Source organism: Podarcis melisellensis, assembly GCF_964234715.1.
Source record: "Podarcis melisellensis genome assembly, chromosome: Z".
Classification (NCBI taxonomy): Eukaryota; Metazoa; Chordata; class Lepidosauria; order Squamata; family Lacertidae; genus Podarcis; species Podarcis melisellensis.
In genome coordinates, this window is record NC_138547.1 from 40,793,035 (window position 1) to 40,811,161 (window position 18,127).

The window sequence follows — 18,127 nt, forward strand, 5'->3', positions numbered from 1 at the left end:
CTGGTAAATGAGCCACCATAGCCACTAGAGGGCCTTGAAAATTTGTGTCCTGGGCTTTTTAGACACTGCTGACACACGTATTATCTGAAACCAAAGGGGGCACATTGGTTGCCAGAAGTGAAATATATTGGCATTATTTTCAGCTCTCCTGCCCCACTAATATGGGCCTCTCTAGCCCTTGAGACTCTTCCCCAGGATGCAACCTTCAGTGGGCATGCTCCATGCTCCCAAGTGCTGTGGCTAAACCTGGTGGCTTGCATGCCTGCATGGCTGGAGGGTAGTCTAAATGCAGGTATCTTCAACCTTCTCAGACCCAGTACTGTGGTACCTCGGGTTAAGTACTTAATTCATTCCGGAGGTCCGTTCTTAACCTGAAACTGTTCTTAACCTGAAGCACCACTTTAGCTAATGGGGCCTCCCGTTGCTGCCGCTGAGCCGCTGCTGCACGATTTCTGTTCTCATCCCGAAGCAAAGTTCTTAACCTGAGGTACTATTTCTGGCTTAGCGGAGTCTAACCTGAAGCGCCTGTAACCTGAGGTACCACTGTACCCGCTTCCAAGCATGCACTTGGGAACCCATTTATTGAGCTTAAATATTTTCGGGTTCAGCTTATATCAGCTTAAATATTTTCGGGTTGCGTTCTGTGGCGACCCAGAAGTAACGCAAACCTCTGGGTTTCGCTGCTCGCGCATGCACAGACACTCAAAATGACGACATGCACATGTGCAGAAGCAGCGAAACACGACCCACGCACGCGCAGACGCACAGTTGCGTCTTATGTTCGCTTCAGGATGCGAACGGGGCTCCGAAACAGATCCCGTTCACATCCAGAGGTATCACTGTACAATTATTGGGTTTTTGCAAGTGAACAATACCACATTTTCCATCTTACAAGTAATAACAAAAAAGAGAACAAGACAGATGACCATCCAACCTCTGTTTAAAAACCTCCAAGGAAGGAGAGCCCACAGCCTGTCATGGGAGTCTGTTCCACTGCGGAACAGCTCTGACTGTCAAAAAGTTATTCCTATTGTTTAGTTGGAATCTCCTTTCTTGCAATTTGAAGCCATTGGTTCGAGTCCTACCCTCCAGAACAGGAGAAAACAAGCATGCTCCCTCCTCCATGTGACAGCCCTTAAGATATTTCAAGGTGGTTATCATTATCTCCTCTCGGTCTCCTCTTATCCAGGCTAAACACACCCAGCTCCTTCAACCATTCCTCATCAGGCTTGGTATCCACACCCTTGACCATCTTGGGCTCCCTCCTCTGCACACGATCCAGCCCTGCCAATGTCATGGGACGTGCATGGTGGGGGGCAAACTTAACTACCTCAACGGAGTTGGCCAACACTCCCCGGAAGGCTTCAGCCAAGAAACAAACCGCAGAAGTCGGCCACTTTTTGAAAACAAACAGAAGCAGCAGGGAGGGAGCTGGGGTGCGGTGGCGGGGGGAACCTTCCCTCCCCAACTCTCCAGCTGTCAAGGCAAAGGCGGCCAGCCCCTTAGAGGAGAGGCAGCAGCTGGGGGGGGGGGGAGCTGGCTGCGCAAGGCTTGCCGGGGCTTGTAGTGCGCCAAGGAGACGCACGGCGTGGAGAGGAGCAGCCCTTGGAACTACAGTCCCCAGCGGGCAGCTCGCGCGCGCCTGCCCGCCCCCTCCCCCTGCCTCTCCCGGGGAGCCTCTGGCCGGCTGTCTGCGTACGTGGGAGCCCGGGAGGAGCGGCGCGCAGCGCGGGAGGCGGGCATGGAAGGCTGAGCGGAGCTGCCTCTGCAAGCAGCAATAATGTGGCTGACTCCCGAGGAGGTGCTGCTGAAGAACGCGCTGAAGCTGTGGGTCTTGGAGCGCTCCAACCGGTACTTCGTCCTGCAGAGGAGGAGAGGCTGTGGGGAGGAAGGCGGAGGAGGGCTCACCGGTAAGGCAGCGGCTCCCTCCCTCTCCCTCTTTTCCGCCCCTCCCGGTTAGATTCCCCCCTTGCATTCTCACAACAACCCTGCGAGGGAGCCCGGGCTAGACGGAGAGTTATTGCTTTGCGCCTGCAAGGGCAAGCTGGGATTTCAACTTGGGTCTTCTCCCTCCCTTTCCCTTTCCCCCTCGCGCGCTGTGTCCTCACAACAATCCTGAGAGGTAGGTTAGGCTGAGAGCTGAGGCCACACACCAGGTGAGCTCTAGGGTGAGATCCGGGTATGGGTCTTTCCCGCCACACCTGATTTGATTCCAACAAGCACCTTGGCGAGGCCGGTAGATTAATGCTGAAAGATACTTGGACATGCAAGGGGGATTCGAACCTGTGTCCCCCTTCTTGGCCCTGAGGTGCCCTAGTCCACTTCACTGCACCAGTTGTTTTTGCACCCTGGCTGTGGTGGGGTTCTGAGTGCAGATGAGGTGGTCAGTTGTCCAGAAAGGCAAAAACAGTCCCACCTATGAATCTGACCAAAGGACCAGTCTAGGGCATATGCGGGCTGGGGGTGGGGGGTTCTTTCATCTTCCAGATGTTGCTGAACTTCAACTTACACCAGCCCCAGCAAATAAGGGCAGCAGCCAGGAATGGTGGGAGCTGTAGTTCATCAACATCTGGAAGACCAAAGGTTCCCCTACACATGGCCTAATGCAACATCTCGTTATGCCCTGCATATTGTTTCCAGCAGTAGCCAATCAGATATTTTTGGGAAAAGCCCAGAAACAGGGTTCAAAGCCATCATCTGGTAGTTGCGAGGGGTTACTGACTGCTCCTGAACGGGGAAGCTCTATGCAACTGTTGTGCCTAATGGTTTTCTATATAGTATGTCTCAAGCACTTGCTGCTCAAGAGGTAAACAGTGGTACCTCAGGTTAAGTACTTAATTCATTCCGGAGGTCCATACTTAACCTGAAACTGTTCTTAACCTGAAGCACCACTTTAGCTAATGGGGCCTCCTGCTGCCGCCGTGCCGCTGGAGCACGATTTCTGTTCTCACCCTGAAGCAAAGTTCTTAACCTGAAGCACTATTTCTGGGTTAGCGGAGTCTGTAACCTGAAGCGTATGTAACCTGAAGCATATGTAACCTGAGGTACCACTGTACTACTGCTGAAGGTGGACCACCTCTGAATTAATCTACTTTCTTAAAAAAAAAAAAGTGGGGGAACAGTATAATTTATTGGCTATTTGCAGTGTTTTGTGGCAGTCAGTTCCATAGGTTTTAACTAGCTTGGTGTGAAGCAGTGTTTTATTCTGCCTCTTGTCCACTCTGAGCCTGGTACCGCCTTTTTGCCCTTGAAGTGAAGAGACCAGCAGGTGAAGTTTTTGGACTGTGGGATAAAAGCATGCTTACCTGCTAATGTCTCGAGAAGCAGGTGCATTTAAGAGCACAGGAGGGAGCAGATTTGCAAACCTTTGCAAAAGAAAAGACTTTCTAGTTCTCAGCTTGGTATGGTGTTGCTGCTGCCGTCATTTTTAACTGGCTGTGTTCTGGTGTGCTTAAAAGTTCTAGCTTGCTAAGATGACCACGGGGTGTCGCCACCTTCTTAATAATAGTAATAATAATAATAATGGGCAGGCAACTGGTTTCTTGCAGAGATGTGTGAAAGGTCGCAGTGGGCAGCCGAAGTTTCCCCCCATTTCTGCATCTCCGGGTCAGGAATAGATTCTGTTGCTGGCGTTTTCCCTAGCATGGCAGCTCTTAAAACACCTAGGAAGCAAAGCAAACAAATGAACAAAATAAAAGAATACCTGGTAACCCCTGATTCTAAGTGAGGACAAGGGTTCCTATGCTTTTATTCATTCATTCATTCATTAAATGTATATCCCACTCTTTCTCCCCAAGGAGCCCAGGGTGGTAAACAAACAAGCAATAAAACAATAGAAACATCTAAAAGCCGTTCCAATACAGATGCAGTCAGGGGAGGGAACTCTGCTATTAAAAGGCTTTTTGGAAGAGGAAGGTCTTCAGCAGGTGCCAAAAAGACAGTGTCTGCTGAATAGTCAAGGGAAGAAAATTCATAGAATTGTTGAGTTGAAAGGGATCGTAAGGGTCATCTAGTTCAACCCCCTGCAATTCAGGAATCTTTCACCCAACATGGGGCTCGAACCCATGGCCATGAAATTAAGAGTCTTCTGCTCTATCGACTAAGCAGGAGCCACCACACTAAAGACCCTGCTCCTACATTTTGTGGAATGAATCCCCTGATAAGACCTGGTGTCTGCAGGAGGCCCTCACCTGCAGAACGTGGCCGTTGATTGAGTATATAAGGGATGAGACAATTTTTCATAACAGCTATGTAGAATAAATTGCTTCTCTTGGTCAGGCGAAATTCTACTTAATTGTTGTTCATTCTGTTTGATTGTTGCTGTTCCTGTCATTACGCTTTCCTCACTTTTCCAAATGAGCTCAAGGCAACATTTAAAACTCCTGTTATAACTACTCATAAGTGTGTCTTCAATCTGCGTGGAAGTTTAACAAAGCACAAGAGGGCAGGCCCCTGCCCCAAGGCAATTACAATCAGAACATTTGCTGTAGGACAAACCACAGAGAAAGGAGAGCCAAATGGAGGCAGGGAAAGCAATTTTCCAGTTGCATCTTTTTTTTCAGTTGTGTGTACTGAGGATTAGTTACAGTGTGGAACAGGGACTGAAGAATAACAAAAACCAAGGGCAGGCCTCATACCCTTCTGAAACATCCTACAAGGGCCACATGCAGGTGTGGAGAAGTTGAGTGCATTTTAACTTTGCATGGTAGGCACTTCATCATTCATCCCGGGAAGCAAGAAGCTGAGACTCTTAATCTTAGCCCCACGTTGGGCAAAAGTTCTTTCTGCATTGCACTGGGTTGGATTCGATGACTCGCGTGGTCCCTTCCCACTCTTCAATTCTGTGATTCCAGCCAGGCAAAAATGCACTTGTGGTGTGAAGCTGGACCAGTCAGGGTCTTGAGATTCATCTAAGGATACAAATGGAGATGGATGGAGAGCCTCCACCAGCCCCCAGGCTTCACATTCCCTGCCCTGATTAAAAAACCCCCGCCCGCATCTAATTCAGTGTTCTGTTCCCGTGTTCTGGACATGATGTTGATGTCTGTCCATGTTCTTCCCCAGCACCTGGTGAGTTCAGAGATACATGGCCACTGAATGTGAAGGTTCAATTAAGCTAACAAAGCAAAGAGCCTTTAATAATTGAATCCCCGCCCCCCCTTCAGTTTGATGGACGCTTAAAAAAAGCACACACAAAAGAGTTACTGGCCATCTAGGTTGGTGCTGGTGAAATTCCATGAGCTGATTATGCATTGTGTGTGGGGGAAATGTGTTTCTTTTGTCAATCTGCTTGGCTGCTTGCCTACCACCCATTAGTTTTGTTGCATGGACCAGTAGGGTCAGCAGCTGCAGCGGCTCATCACGCGTGGAGGAGAATGAACTTGGAGCTTCCTCTGCAGAAATGCCTCTACTTCTGTGCTGAGCTGTACCCCCCCCCCCCCCCCGGGCAGGGCTTAAGCACAGCATGCAGAAGATCCCAGGTTCAGTTTGCAGGTAAGGCTGAGAGAGACTCCCTCCTGAGACCCTGGAGATCAGCTGCCGGTCAGTGTAGTTGATGCTCAGCTAGGTTGGCCCAATAGTCTTACTCAGCATAAGGCAGTATGTTACCTATGTTTGGGGTATAGCCCTCCCCACTGGAAAGCCTGTAGGTGAGATACATAACTACCTAAATACCTGTGCCCCAGTTCAGTTGCCTCCTAGGGATTGCATCCGCAACAGAAACAGCATGTTGAGAAGCAAAAGCAGCATGTAGACTCAGGATGGCCTGACTGTGGTGCTAAAAGTAAGTTACATCGCGCACACCCCATCACACACTTGCTAAACACGCTTGTTCAGAAGAAATGCCAGCCCCATTCAGTACATTGCAAAGGTTTATTCATTCATTTATTTATTCTTAATTCATTTTTATACCACTGCCTTACATCCCAGGCAAGTGTGCAAACTTATCTCCTTAAGGCCAGTACAGTAAAACCAGAAAATGCAAATTATCCACAGTAGCATCAAATACTTAAGTAAATAAGTATTGAACAAGCATCTAAACCACAGATGGGGAACCTGCACTACTCTGGATGCTGTTGAACTCCAACTCCCATCAGCCCCTGCCTGCCTGGCCAGTAGTTGGGAATGATGGGACTTGGAGTCTGGAGAGGCGCATGTTCCCCATCCTAAGTCGAAGCCCAAGCAAGGTCGCCTTGGGACTTTATTCCAAAAGGTGGGTGCCAACACAGTGGGGGGGGGGGACCTTTCTCCTGGTTGTCTCCAGATGGATTTGCACAGGCTGCAGGACAGTTAGAAGGCCTGATCTAACAATTCTACTGTACTGATCAGGCCATCTATACTGGGGAAAGGCATTCCCCCAGACAATGTGGTCCAAGGTCGTTATGGGGATTTGTTTACCTTCAACCGTACTGTAACTTGGAACTTGGCATGCCCATGCAATGTTTTAAGCAACACGCTTATGACCAATTGTTCCAGTCGCCATCGTTCTTCTCCAGCTACAGCTTCTGGTTCAGACCCAAAGAACCATTAGTCATAGGTTAAAGAGAAAGCTGCTCTATATTAGGGCTAACTATCTGTACATCTCTAAATAAATAAATCAAGTTGTTGTTTTAAAAGAAAAGATCAGGTTGCAGGTGATGTGGAAAACCGTCCTCTGCCTGCAGTCCTGGAGAGCTACTGCCAATCTCGAGGTACAACCTGAGCTACCTGCACAAAGAGTCTTACCTGGTCTGAGGCAGTTTCCAGTAAGCCAAGATTGCCTTCTCTGTTTGTTGGGGGGTTGCACCCTGAAGCTGTCACAGAGTTTGCAACTGATGGCCCAGTTCTTCCTGGCTTTCAACCTTAATCCACTGCACAACACCTGCTCTCAAAGCAGGTGGTTGTTTGAGTGAGGCAGGAGCAGCAGCATGCTTTGTCAGAAAAAAATGGCTTGCTTCTGCTGCTGATGCAACCCCCAGGAGGCTGTTGAACTGGGCCACATGCATCTTGCTTGTGTGCTGTGCTTCCTATAAGCAGTGGAGAGTGTTGCCCCGTTTTTGTCCTTGCAATCGCCACGTGCATAGGGTTATGCCTGCTATGCGGATCCGTCCAAAGACGTCACCAGCCCATCGGCACAGCCATCTACGCTTGCGTTAGTCATTTGTAGCAGATTGATGGCCTGTAATAGGGCGTGGGTTGGGGAGGGGTAGGAACCTGTCCTTTTCTAATGGAAAAACTCTCTTCTATGCCCGGAAGCAATTGATACCCACCACAGGCTGCCAGGCAAGTGGGCATTTGCAAGGCTGATGAGACTCACCCAGAGCATGAGTCTTAATAAAGCAACCATTTATCCCAGGTAACATAATGATCACAAATGCATTATACACATACATATGCACACGTAGAGACACACTTGCTAGCGTCGCTTTTTAGCTTTGGGGGATACCTAGCTATGGTATTTTACTCCGCACTTTTGAAACTTTAATGAGCTTGCCTGTTGGTGTGAGGCCAGGATCTTGGAGTTTGCAGTTTGTTTTATATTGAATAGTGCCAAAGGGGATGTAGAAAGAATAATTTGGCTGGAAGCACTGTAGCTAGCTTTGAGTCACAGAGATTCCCCCCCCCCCTTTGCTTTATGACTAATATTGCAGTTAGAAACTGTGTTTTTATCTGGTGAAAGGCGGTAATCCGGTAATCAGTGCAAATTCTTTCTGCCAAAATTCATACCCTCTATATTAATATAGGATATTCAGTTCTGGGACTTAAAGAAAATAACATCACATCTTTTAATTATTCCCTCTGCACATTTTTTTCGTTGATAAGTATGTTGTGTGAGACAGAGTCAGTGTTTAGGCCTGAGGTTGTGGGGGATGCTGTTGGAATCCCATTATTCCTGAGCTTTCTGTCTGGGGGCTGACGGGAGTTGGAACCCAAAATCTGGAGGCTCACATTTCCCCCCACCTCTGATTCAGGCAAAAGTTGCTTAGCAACTTTTGTATATTGACCCCAGTTTTAAGCAGAGTAGTCTTCATTTGGCACCCACAGAAGTTATTTCAATTTCACTTGGGGCAGTGAAGGAGGGCAGGTCATCAGGGGTGATGGGCATTGTAGTCCCAACAACCGCTAGAGACCCAAATTTGAGAAACACTGTCTTAGGGTTATATCATCTACTTACTGAATGGATTGATCTATTGAAAACATTCTGCAATTGATTTTTAAAAGGTTCCCCAAATCAGACCTTATCCATTAAAAGTTTTTTGAAGGAAGATATGAGAGGAAATAGAATTACCTTTTCCAAAATTATGGCTTCTGCATTCACATGTGTGCAAAATATGCTCCCCCCCTTCCCCCCCCTCACATGCAAATTTAATCAAACTATTGGTTGGTTGAGCGAAAGTCACATGATTAGTTGACTTGCCCACACACACAAAGCGATGAGCTAGCAGAATGTACTGTCTTCTGATGGCAAGTGGTCAGGAATGATGGGAGTTGTAGTCCCAACAACATCTTAGAGGACAACCTGATGGTTACTCTTACAAACCATAGGTTAAAAGCAAACATGGACTACCACTTAGAACTTACTATAATGGGCATGTAGCCACTTGGACAGCCTCCAGATTGCTGTGGGAGGCCAGCAAGCAGGACACGAGCGCAAGAGCACTTTCCCCTCCTGCCATTTCCAAGCAGTTGGTGTTCAGAAACGTCTATACCTCTGACAGTGAAGGCAGAACAGAGACATTGTGACTGGTAAGCACTCTCCTCCATGAATAATTTCTCCATGAATAATTTTCTGGGAAGGATTCAGTCGGATTCCAGAAATTTTAAAAGGTAAAGGGACCCCTGACCATTAGGTCCAGTCGTGGCCGACTCTGGGGTTGCGGCACTCATCTCGCTTTACTGGCCGAGGGAGCCAGCGTACAGCTTCCGGGTCATGTGGCCAGCTCTGGCGAACCAGAGCAGCGCACAGAAACACAGTTTACCTTCCTGCCAGAGTGGTACCTATTTATCTACTTGCACTTTGATGTGCTTTCGAACTGCTAGGTTGGCACGAGCAGGGACCAAGCAATGGGAGCTCACCCCATCACGGGGATTTTTATTTTAATATTATCCTTCGTTACCTTAATTTTCTGTGGGCAATGCAAATGTTGTTATGATTAGATTTTATTTATTTTTTTTAAAAATGTATAATTTCAAGTTTCAAGGTGTCTTATTTGCAACATCTTTCTCTACTAGGATATAGGTAGAAATATCGGTACATAAAAAGAACGCTGCATCTTTCTTTTTGTTTACTTAAAGAAGGTAGATTTCCAGGAGGGCACTGAGTAATTTCTTTCTTTCTTTCTTTCTTTCTTTCTGAAAAAGGGGCGGTAGACCAAATAAGTATGGGAGCCTCTGGGATAAACTAAAGAGTACAGGATAAACTATTGATTGATGTGGACAAATTTGACCTCTGTGCCAGCAAATCAGGATAGATTGCTCAATGAACAGCTTGCCTGGCAAACCCACCACCATGCCATTTTCAATCATTTGTTGCCCAGGCAAACAGGAAAGTTTCTGTCGACTTTAATTGGTTTTCCTCTCCTTGCTGAAGCAGGCATGTGTGAGGGAACGAGGCAGTGCAGAAGTTTGCGAGGTAATTTGCAAGCCGCCTTTTCATGCTGACGAAATGTCGCCCCTCTTGATTTGATACGGAGCATGTTTTGGTGTTTCAAGAACACTTCCTTTTCCAGAGATGTTGCCGTAAGAAGCTGCCTTTGGGAGTTCTGCATTCTGGGAAACGTGGACTAGTACCACTGCCCTGTAGTATGATCATTATGAGGGTGTTCTGATAAAAGAAGTCTCTGCGAAGATGGAGGCAGCTGCAAAACGCGCCTGGCGAGATGAATAATTCAGCAAGGACGCGTTCTTCCAATGAATCTAGATGTAATCCGTAATGTCGCGGTTAAGGGCTCTGAAGTGGAGGGGAAGATTAGATTACACATGAAGGAAAAGCAATAGTTCTAGGTTTCGGACTGCAAGCATTATCTCTCTCCTGCACTGAAATGAAATTCAAATCTGGTTCTGTGTTTGAGGAGCGCGTTCCTCTGATGCTGGGCCCCCTCACCTGCTGCTGGGCCCCCTCAGGTTTATCTGGCACTGACAGATTTGAGCAATGCAACAAGCCAAGCTAGTAGATTTCATTAGAGCCAGAGTTGGCACCTGGCTTTGCTGGGCAACCTCCAATGCCTCCTCCACAACCTACTGCTGATGAATACCTAGCATTCTGAGCAGTGCTGGGACGAATTTCCCCACAATCCCCTGGGGTGATGCTATGTCAGGTCACTTGGAGAGTCAGCTGGCTGGAGCCCTGGCAACCCCGTCCAGCGATACGAAGTTCTGACGCCGTCCTGGATGAGGTCTGTCTGCTTGACTCAACTTATTGATCCTTCTGTGTGGGTGTTTCATCCCTTATCAAACGTTTAAGAGAGCCGCAGATTCGTTTTAGCAACTAATGGCTATTCTAAAATGTTAAGGAATTGATCTGTGGTTCCTGCGCATCGTTGTGGGGTGAGGGGGTGGGGAGTTCATTTTGCAGCTCCCTCCTCTTAGCAAGCCAGTTTTGGGCTTCATTGTGTGCTGCATGCATCTTGCCATGAGCAGCAGGAACATGGTAAGTGGTGGGGGAGAGTTGGTTGAGAGAAGATGCTCCCACCCATAAGCCCCTCGCACTACGAGTTCGGGCTCATCCAGTGAACCTGGTCATTGGTTAGTTCAGGGTAGGCAAAATGTTAGTGCTCCTTTCACAGAATTCTGCAGAATTCAATGCCACAAGGGCAGGTCACTGAAGATCTGTTAGTCATGTTGACTACATGCAACCTCCCTTTTCAGAGACGGACGTTGAACTTCTGCTCACCAGATGGTTAGGGCTGAGTACAAGAAGCTAGTTGCTTATAGGCTTCCTAGAGGCACCTGGTTGGGAGCTGTTGGACAGGAACCATGGACTGAATAGACCTTTGATCCAGCACAGGAGGAGGGTTTTTTTCTTCTTCTTACGTTCCTGTGATCTGTAATTTGAAGGTCAACTATGTGGCAACGAAATGTAGGGAACAATCCATGCTGGCTGGTTAAGCAACAGTTGGTTCCTGATTTGCATTTCAGCAGACTCATGGTGTCGTCGAGTTGAACACTTGGGGTTTTAGGATTTCCTCTTGTGTAACGCACCATGGAAGCTGGTCCATTAATAAGGTACTGCCCCACCAATCTCAGCCTGCTCTCAGCCAGACTCACTTGCCTGCCTTCTTACATCCAGCCAGTAAGGGGGTGGCTCTGCCCATCATTAGCTCTGGCTGTGGTTGGTCTCTAGAAGTCCTAATGGGCCCCAGCTGCCAGTGGTAATTCAACACGGCTCTTGGTATCCAGAGAGACAATGGAGTTCGCCTCTGAGGGGTGAATTCAAATTGCTGCATTTGCAGCACCGAAATGACCTCTCTGGGACGCAAGCCTGGGCAGTGTGTGTGGACATCCTGGGCTGCCCAGACAACAAGACCCCCCTTTTGGTCTCACTGATGTGGTCCAAAGGAAAGCAGAGCAAGGTGTTTGGCTGGAAGAGTTGCCAGAAGGAGGTGTATAAAAGCACAATTGGTAATACACACATGCAATGCAATGTTGCCCATCCTGAAAAGGCCTCTTAAAAAACTTGAATGCATTTTGGGAGAGTTGGTTGCAGGTGGATTTTCGTGAATTTCACAAGTTGGAAAAATGACAACATGGGGGGGAGGCAGAATGCCATTAACTTTTTTGTTTATGGACCAATTTTTAAAATGTAAACTCTTCAGTAATCTTAGTGAAGGTGGCTACAAAATGTGATGTGACAACCTATGGCAGATAGGTGTGATTGCACGCAGTAACCAAAATTGGTGGCCATGTTCCAACTTGGCCACCAAGATAATAAGAACAAAAAATGCAGCCCAATGTTTTGGGATTCAGCACACTTTTTTTTTCATTAGAAATGCCCACTTGCACTTGCAACTTATTCTCCCTTCCCCTCTGGTAAAAAATTTTTTTTTACCTTCTTCAATTTGGGGAGAACAGTCTAGTTCAGTTTCCCAAACTTGGGTCTCCAGCTGTTTTGGGACTACAACTCCCATCATCCCTAGCTAGCAGGACCCAGTGGTCAAGGATGATGGGGATTGTAGTCCACAAACAGCTGGAGACTCAAGTTGTGGAAACCCTGGTCTACTCTATACTCCAGTCCTTGAAAGCCCAGGAATGCAAATACAGCCAGGACACCCGTGATTCCCGCCCTCCCTAGCTATAGCTATAGCTGTATATGTATCTATAGATAATACCTGCCTTGCAATGGGTGTGTTTGGTGTTTAACCTTCTTCCAGTACCATTGTTCCCTAGCCCAGTCCCAAAGCTGGCCCTATGCAGCACTCAGCTGCCATCTTCCTTGCTCAAGAGTATATAGCCTTCTCTGTGCTATATGGAAGGCAAAATCCAGCCTCTAACAGACTCTGCAAACCATACCTTGTACAGTGGTATCTCTGGTTGCGAACGGGATCTGTTCTGGAGGCCCGTTCGCAACATGAAAAGCCCGCAACCTGAAGCGGCGTATTTGCGCAGGTGCGCGGTGTGATTTGGCGCCTGTGCGCATGCGCGAGCAGCAAAACCCGGAAGTAACCCTTTCCGGTACTTCCGGGTCATCACGGGACACAACCTGAAAAAACGTTACATGAAGCAAACGTAACATGAGGTATGGCTGTATATATTGTGTTCTCAAGCTTTGTCCTATATCCCACAGGCATCCTGGTGGGGACCCTGGATGCAGTTTTAGACTCTACGTCAAAAGTTGCCCCTTTCCGCATCCTGCACCAGACACCAGATTCTCAAGTCTACTGGTCTATTGCATGTGGTGAGTACATACAATTCAGAACTGAGCCAAGCTCAGCAGGATGGCAGTGATAACTTGGGGTGCCTTGTCATTGTAGGAAAGAAATGCTGCCTGATACAGAACAGAGACTTCACTTTTAGTTTAGCGTGCGGTGGGTGGGGGGAGGTAGGGGGACATCAAACCTTTGGGTCAGATCAGGGTTCCCATCACTTCCCCCCGGTTCTTTGGGAAGGATGGTTGTTCAGTGGTAGAGAACATGCTTTGCATGCAGAAGGACCCAGGATCAGTCCCTGGCCTCACCAGTTAAAAGGGTCAGGAGGCAAATAATGGGGAAAGGCCTCTTCCTGAGACTGTGGAGAGCTACTGCCAGCCAGAACAGGCAGTATTGAGCTAGATGGACCAAATAATCTCAGGCTCTATTTGCGCTATTATGTTTAAAGCACCACAATACCGCTTTTTAAATAGTTGTAGTTTCCCCCCAAAGAATTCAAGGAACTGTAATTTGCTAAAGTAGGCTGCGAGTTGTGAAGAGACACCCCCCCATTCCCCTCACAGAGCTACAGTTCCCAGGGAAGAAGGCTTGGCTGTTAAACTGCTCTGGGAATTGTAGCTGTGTGAGGCATAGCTGTCAACGTTTCCCTTTTCTTGCGAGGAATCCTATTCAGAATAAGGGCATTTCCCTTTAAAAAAGGGGAAAGTTGACAGCTATGCTGTGAGGGGAATAGGGGATCTCCTCACATCTCTTAGCACCCTGGACAAATTACATCTGCTGGATTGTTTGTGGAACCCATGGCCGTTTGAAGCAGTAGCATGGCGCTTTAAATCTGTAGCGCAAATGAGGCTAAAGGCAGTTTCCTATGTTCCCTTTACAACTGTTTGCATGTGCTTCTCTTGGATTCAGTGTGAAGCTATGGATAGGGTCCTCCAAGCCATCCATGCCCCCCCCCCACCGTATCCCCTCCATAACAAAACCAGGTGCTATTATATTAAGTGTAATGCTTGCCTTGCTGACACTTGAATCTTGTGTGCTCTGGAACCTCATGCAGATAATTGTTCAGTGACTCCAAGAAAGCACACACAAAGGAGAGAGAGAGAGAGAGAAATCTGTTTTATTGTTTTTTTGTTCAGAAGCACAGCAAGGATCATGTTTGTCTTCCTGCAGTACCTGGGAGCTGTTTACCAAAGGACGTGTCACCCTAAAGCCAATGAGAAATTGTTTTCTTCAAGTCCTCTTAATAGGTTCTCCATCCCTGATGTAAGGCCCGCTTGCACTATACATTTAAAGCAGCATCATACCAGTTTTAGCAGTCATGGCTTCTGCTAAAGAATTATGGGAACTGTAGTGCTGAGAGGTGTTAAGAGACCCACCCCCCCAATTCTTCTCTTAGAGTTCCAATCGCCAGAGTTCCTTGGGAAGAGGGAATGACTGTGAAACCACTCTGGGAATTGTCACTCTGTGAGGGGTATAGGTGGTCTCCGAACAACTCTCAGCACCCTTAGGAAACTATAGCTCCCAGAATTAATTTAGGGAATCCATGACTGCTGAAAGTTATATGATACTGCTTTAAATGCATAGTACAGATGGGGCCCTCGATGATACTCAGCAAGACAAACAAAATATTTGATTTGCTGTAAGGCAGCCCCCTGTGATCATAAGCCTATTTTCAACTCAATTTCAATTACTTCTGATTCTCCCCCAAGTCCCTTTTCTTGGGGCAACTGCACTAAAAATGACAGAAGGGCTAATAGAGAATAATATCAGCAGAATACTCAGCACTCTTTTTTCTCACTTTGCAACAAGATAGGAGATTGTCGCTGGGGAAAAAAAGGGGGAACTCTTGTTTACCCAGCTGGTGGAGGAGCGTCTAGTGTACCCAGTGAAGTTTATTTAATACTAGTTAATGTTTCCTATCAGGAGCCAGCAGAGAAGAAATAACAGCGCACTGGGACTGGCTAGAGCAGAATGTGATGACGACTCTTTCTGTGTTCGATTCCAGTGAGGACATCACCAGCTTTGTGCATGGGAAGATCAGAGTACGTTAGAAGCTGATTCGAAGCAACTTTGGGACTCTTGCACCCAGTATTAGGGCTGGGTGATATATCGTCCAAAACCACTTTAAAATCCACATCGTGATAACAGTTTCATGATTTTTGACCGGGCAATATATTTCAAATCATGATGTGTGTGCATGTGTGCTATGCAAAAATCACAGTGTGGGGAAAACCATGAAGCCAGCCAATGCTTCTCTTGATTCCTGCAACACCTGTTAACTCGGCTGGCTTAGCTCTCCCCTGCCTCATGGAGGGGGCAGCGGCACCAGCAAAAATCACAATAGGGGGGCGGGGGACATTGAAGCCAAACAGTGCCTCTAAATAGCTCCCTCCTTATTCTAGACATTGTAATATATTGGTGGATCATGATGTTTTGTTGGTGATATATCAAGATGCTGAAAACCAGGTGTCTACCCAGCACCCAGGGGCCATGGTGGAATGCAGAAAAGTTGCAGAGGGGAGGGTGTTGAAAGGCTCTGGGACTGAATCTGGACCTCTAGGCCTTGCTGCCTGGCCCTCAAAACCCTCCCTAGGCTGCACCCCTAACTGGACCTGAGCTTTTCTGCTCTGACAACACTTCTGGGTACAGGATAGAGCAGCTATACAAGGGTGGTTCTGAAATAAGCCTACTGCCCATACTTGTTGCTCTGTCTGCTGTTGCCTCTGGCCCCATCACAAAGCAGTGGCCCGAGGCTCTTGGCTTCAGGGGAGTGACTTGGGTAGATTACCTGGCGTTCAGCACCTCATTCACCTTTTTTTTCTAGGGTTTGATTGCCGAAGAAGGAAAAGGGTCCTTAATAAGAGAGGAGGATCCCGAGAAGTTCCGTGAGGCTCACCTGAAGTTCGGGAAGTGTTTCGGGCTACCTGAACAAGAGAAGCTGGTGACGTACTACTCATGCAGCTACTGGAGAGGCCGGGTGCCCTGCCAAGGATGGCTGTATCTCAGCACCAACTTTCTGAGCTTTTACTCCTTCCTACTGGGAGCTGAAAGTAAGTGGAGTCCTGCCGTTCGCCGTGATTCCCTTGGTGGTGGGTTTTGAAATGAGCTTTATGTCTGAAGCTACCAGTGGATTAATTAATATTTATCTTTAAAAGACAACTGTCTATCAAAAAACATAGCATAAAGATAAAGGGAAGTACAGTGGTACCTTGGTTCTCAAACTTAATCCATTTCGGAAGTCCATTCCAAAACCAAAGCGTTCCAAAACCACGGCACACTTTCCCATGGAAAGTAATGCAAAACAGATTAATCTGTTCCAGGCTTTTAAAAACAACCCCTAAAACAGCAATTTAACGTGAATTTTACTATCTAACAAGACCATTGATCCATAAAATGAAAGCAATAATCAATGTTCTGTACTATAAAATAAATAAGACAGCATTGTAGATGATAAAAATTAAAATTATTTTTTTTCTTACCTGCTCTGATTATAGTCATTGTTTGGATTGGGGGCTTTTATCCATTTCCACAGTCACACAATCAATCAATCAATCAATCATAAAATGAAGAACAAGCCACAGACATAAAAATGAAAAAGCCACACAAACAAAAACACAAAAAATAGCGAAAAGAAAAGCACCAAATATCACCTCAGAACACTGCAATCAGAAATGGAATGCTTTAATTACGATGAGGGGGGAGGCATTCAAATTTGCTGCTTAAGGGTAAAATGGGAATAAAAAAGCCTTAATTTCTATGCGGGGGACTCAAATCTGCTGTGCAACAGTAAAAACGGAAGCTCAGGAGCATGTTTGGCTTCCGGGGACAAAGTTCGAAAACTTGAACACCTGGATTTGCAGTGTTCGGGTTCTGAGTTGTTCAGGAACTAAGCTGTTTGAAAACCGAGTTACCACTGTAACTGCTTTCTTAAGAATGCAGAAACAGCCTTCTTGACCATTGTAACCCGCTGAAGGTTTGAGACCCATTGGATACTCTCATCTGGCTTAGCCAGCCAGTCAATATGCCCATATGCCCATTAGGTCTCTGCATTTGGAGCAGAGCTTTTCATTGTGGTTGCCCCATCTTGTGGGACAGCCTCCCTGTTGAGATACAACAGGTACCCCACTCCTTGTAGTTTCTGGAAACATATAGAGACATATTTGTCCTGGCAACCTTCTCCAGCTGCTGAATCTATGTCCTGGATATTTGTGCTGTCCTTAAATCTGTTTTCTAGAAGCTATTTTTGGGACGCGGGTGGCGCTGTGGGTTAAACCACAGAGCCTAGGACTTGCCGATCAGAAGGTCGGCGGTTTGAATCCCCGTAACGGGGTGAGCTCCTGTTGCTCGGTCCCTGCTCCTGCCAACCTAGCAGTTTGAAAGCCCGTCAAAGTGCACATAGATAAATAGGTACCACTCCGGCAGGAAGGTAAACGGCGTTTCCATGTGCTGCTCTGGTTTGCCAGAAGCGGCTTAGTCATGCTGGCCACGTGACCCGGAAGCTATACGCTGGCTCCCTCGGCCAATAAAGCGAGATGAGCGCTGCAACCCCAGAGTCGGCCACGGCTGGACCTAATGGTCAGGGGTTCCTTTACCTTTAATAATAATAATAATAAATTTTATTTATATCCCGCCCTCCCCAGCCGAAGCTGGGCTCAGGGCGGCTAACAACAATAAAACAGTACAAAAGTACAGCACAAACAACACTCTAAAACCATTCATTATAAAATTAATTCAAATCAAGCCACTGGCAGCCATTGGGCCAGAGCTCTGCGAAGATTGCCGAGGGAGGGAGTCAGGCTGTGCCCTGGCGAAAGGCCTGGTGGAACAGCTCTGTCTTGCAGGCCCTGCAGAAAGATGTCAAGTCCCGCAGGGCCCTAGTCTCTTGTGACAGAGTGTTCCACCAGATCGGAGCCACAGCCGAAAAAGCCCTGGCTCTAGTTGAGGCCAGCCTAACTTCTCTGTGGCCTGGGGCCTTCAAGATGTTTTTATTTGAAGACCGTAAGTTTCTCTGTGGGGCATACCAGGAGAGGCGGTCCCGTAGGTCCGAGGGTCCGAGGCCGTATAGGGCTTTAAAGGTTAAAACCAGCACCTTAAACCTGATCCTGTACTCCACCGGGAGCCAGTGCAGCTGGTATAGTACTGGATGAATGTGATCTCGCAGTGAAGACCCCATAAGGAGTCTCGCCGCGGCATTCTGCACCCGCTGGAGTTTCTGGGTCAGTCTCAAGGGCAGCCCCACGTAGAGCGAGTTACAATAATCCAGTCTGGAGGTGACTGTCGTGTGG

The 18,127-nt window shown here is 47.4% G+C and overlaps 1 protein-coding gene across 1 annotated transcript in view; it reads left to right on the top strand.

Moving 5' to 3' along the window:
- Nucleotides 1-1,660: 1,660 nt before the first annotated feature.
- Nucleotides 1,661-18,127, top strand: part of TBC1D8B (TBC1 domain family member 8B) — a 49,823-nt gene continuing 33,356 nt past the window's right edge. The window contains exons 1-4 of the mRNA XM_081897573.1: nt 1,661-1,910; nt 12,761-12,871; nt 14,766-14,884; nt 15,667-15,892. Of these exons, the coding sequence (XP_081753699.1) occupies nt 1,781-1,910; nt 12,761-12,871; nt 14,766-14,884; nt 15,667-15,892 (586 nt within the window). The 5' untranslated portion in view covers nt 1,661-1,780. The remainder of the gene's footprint in view (nt 1,911-12,760; nt 12,872-14,765; nt 14,885-15,666; nt 15,893-18,127) is intronic.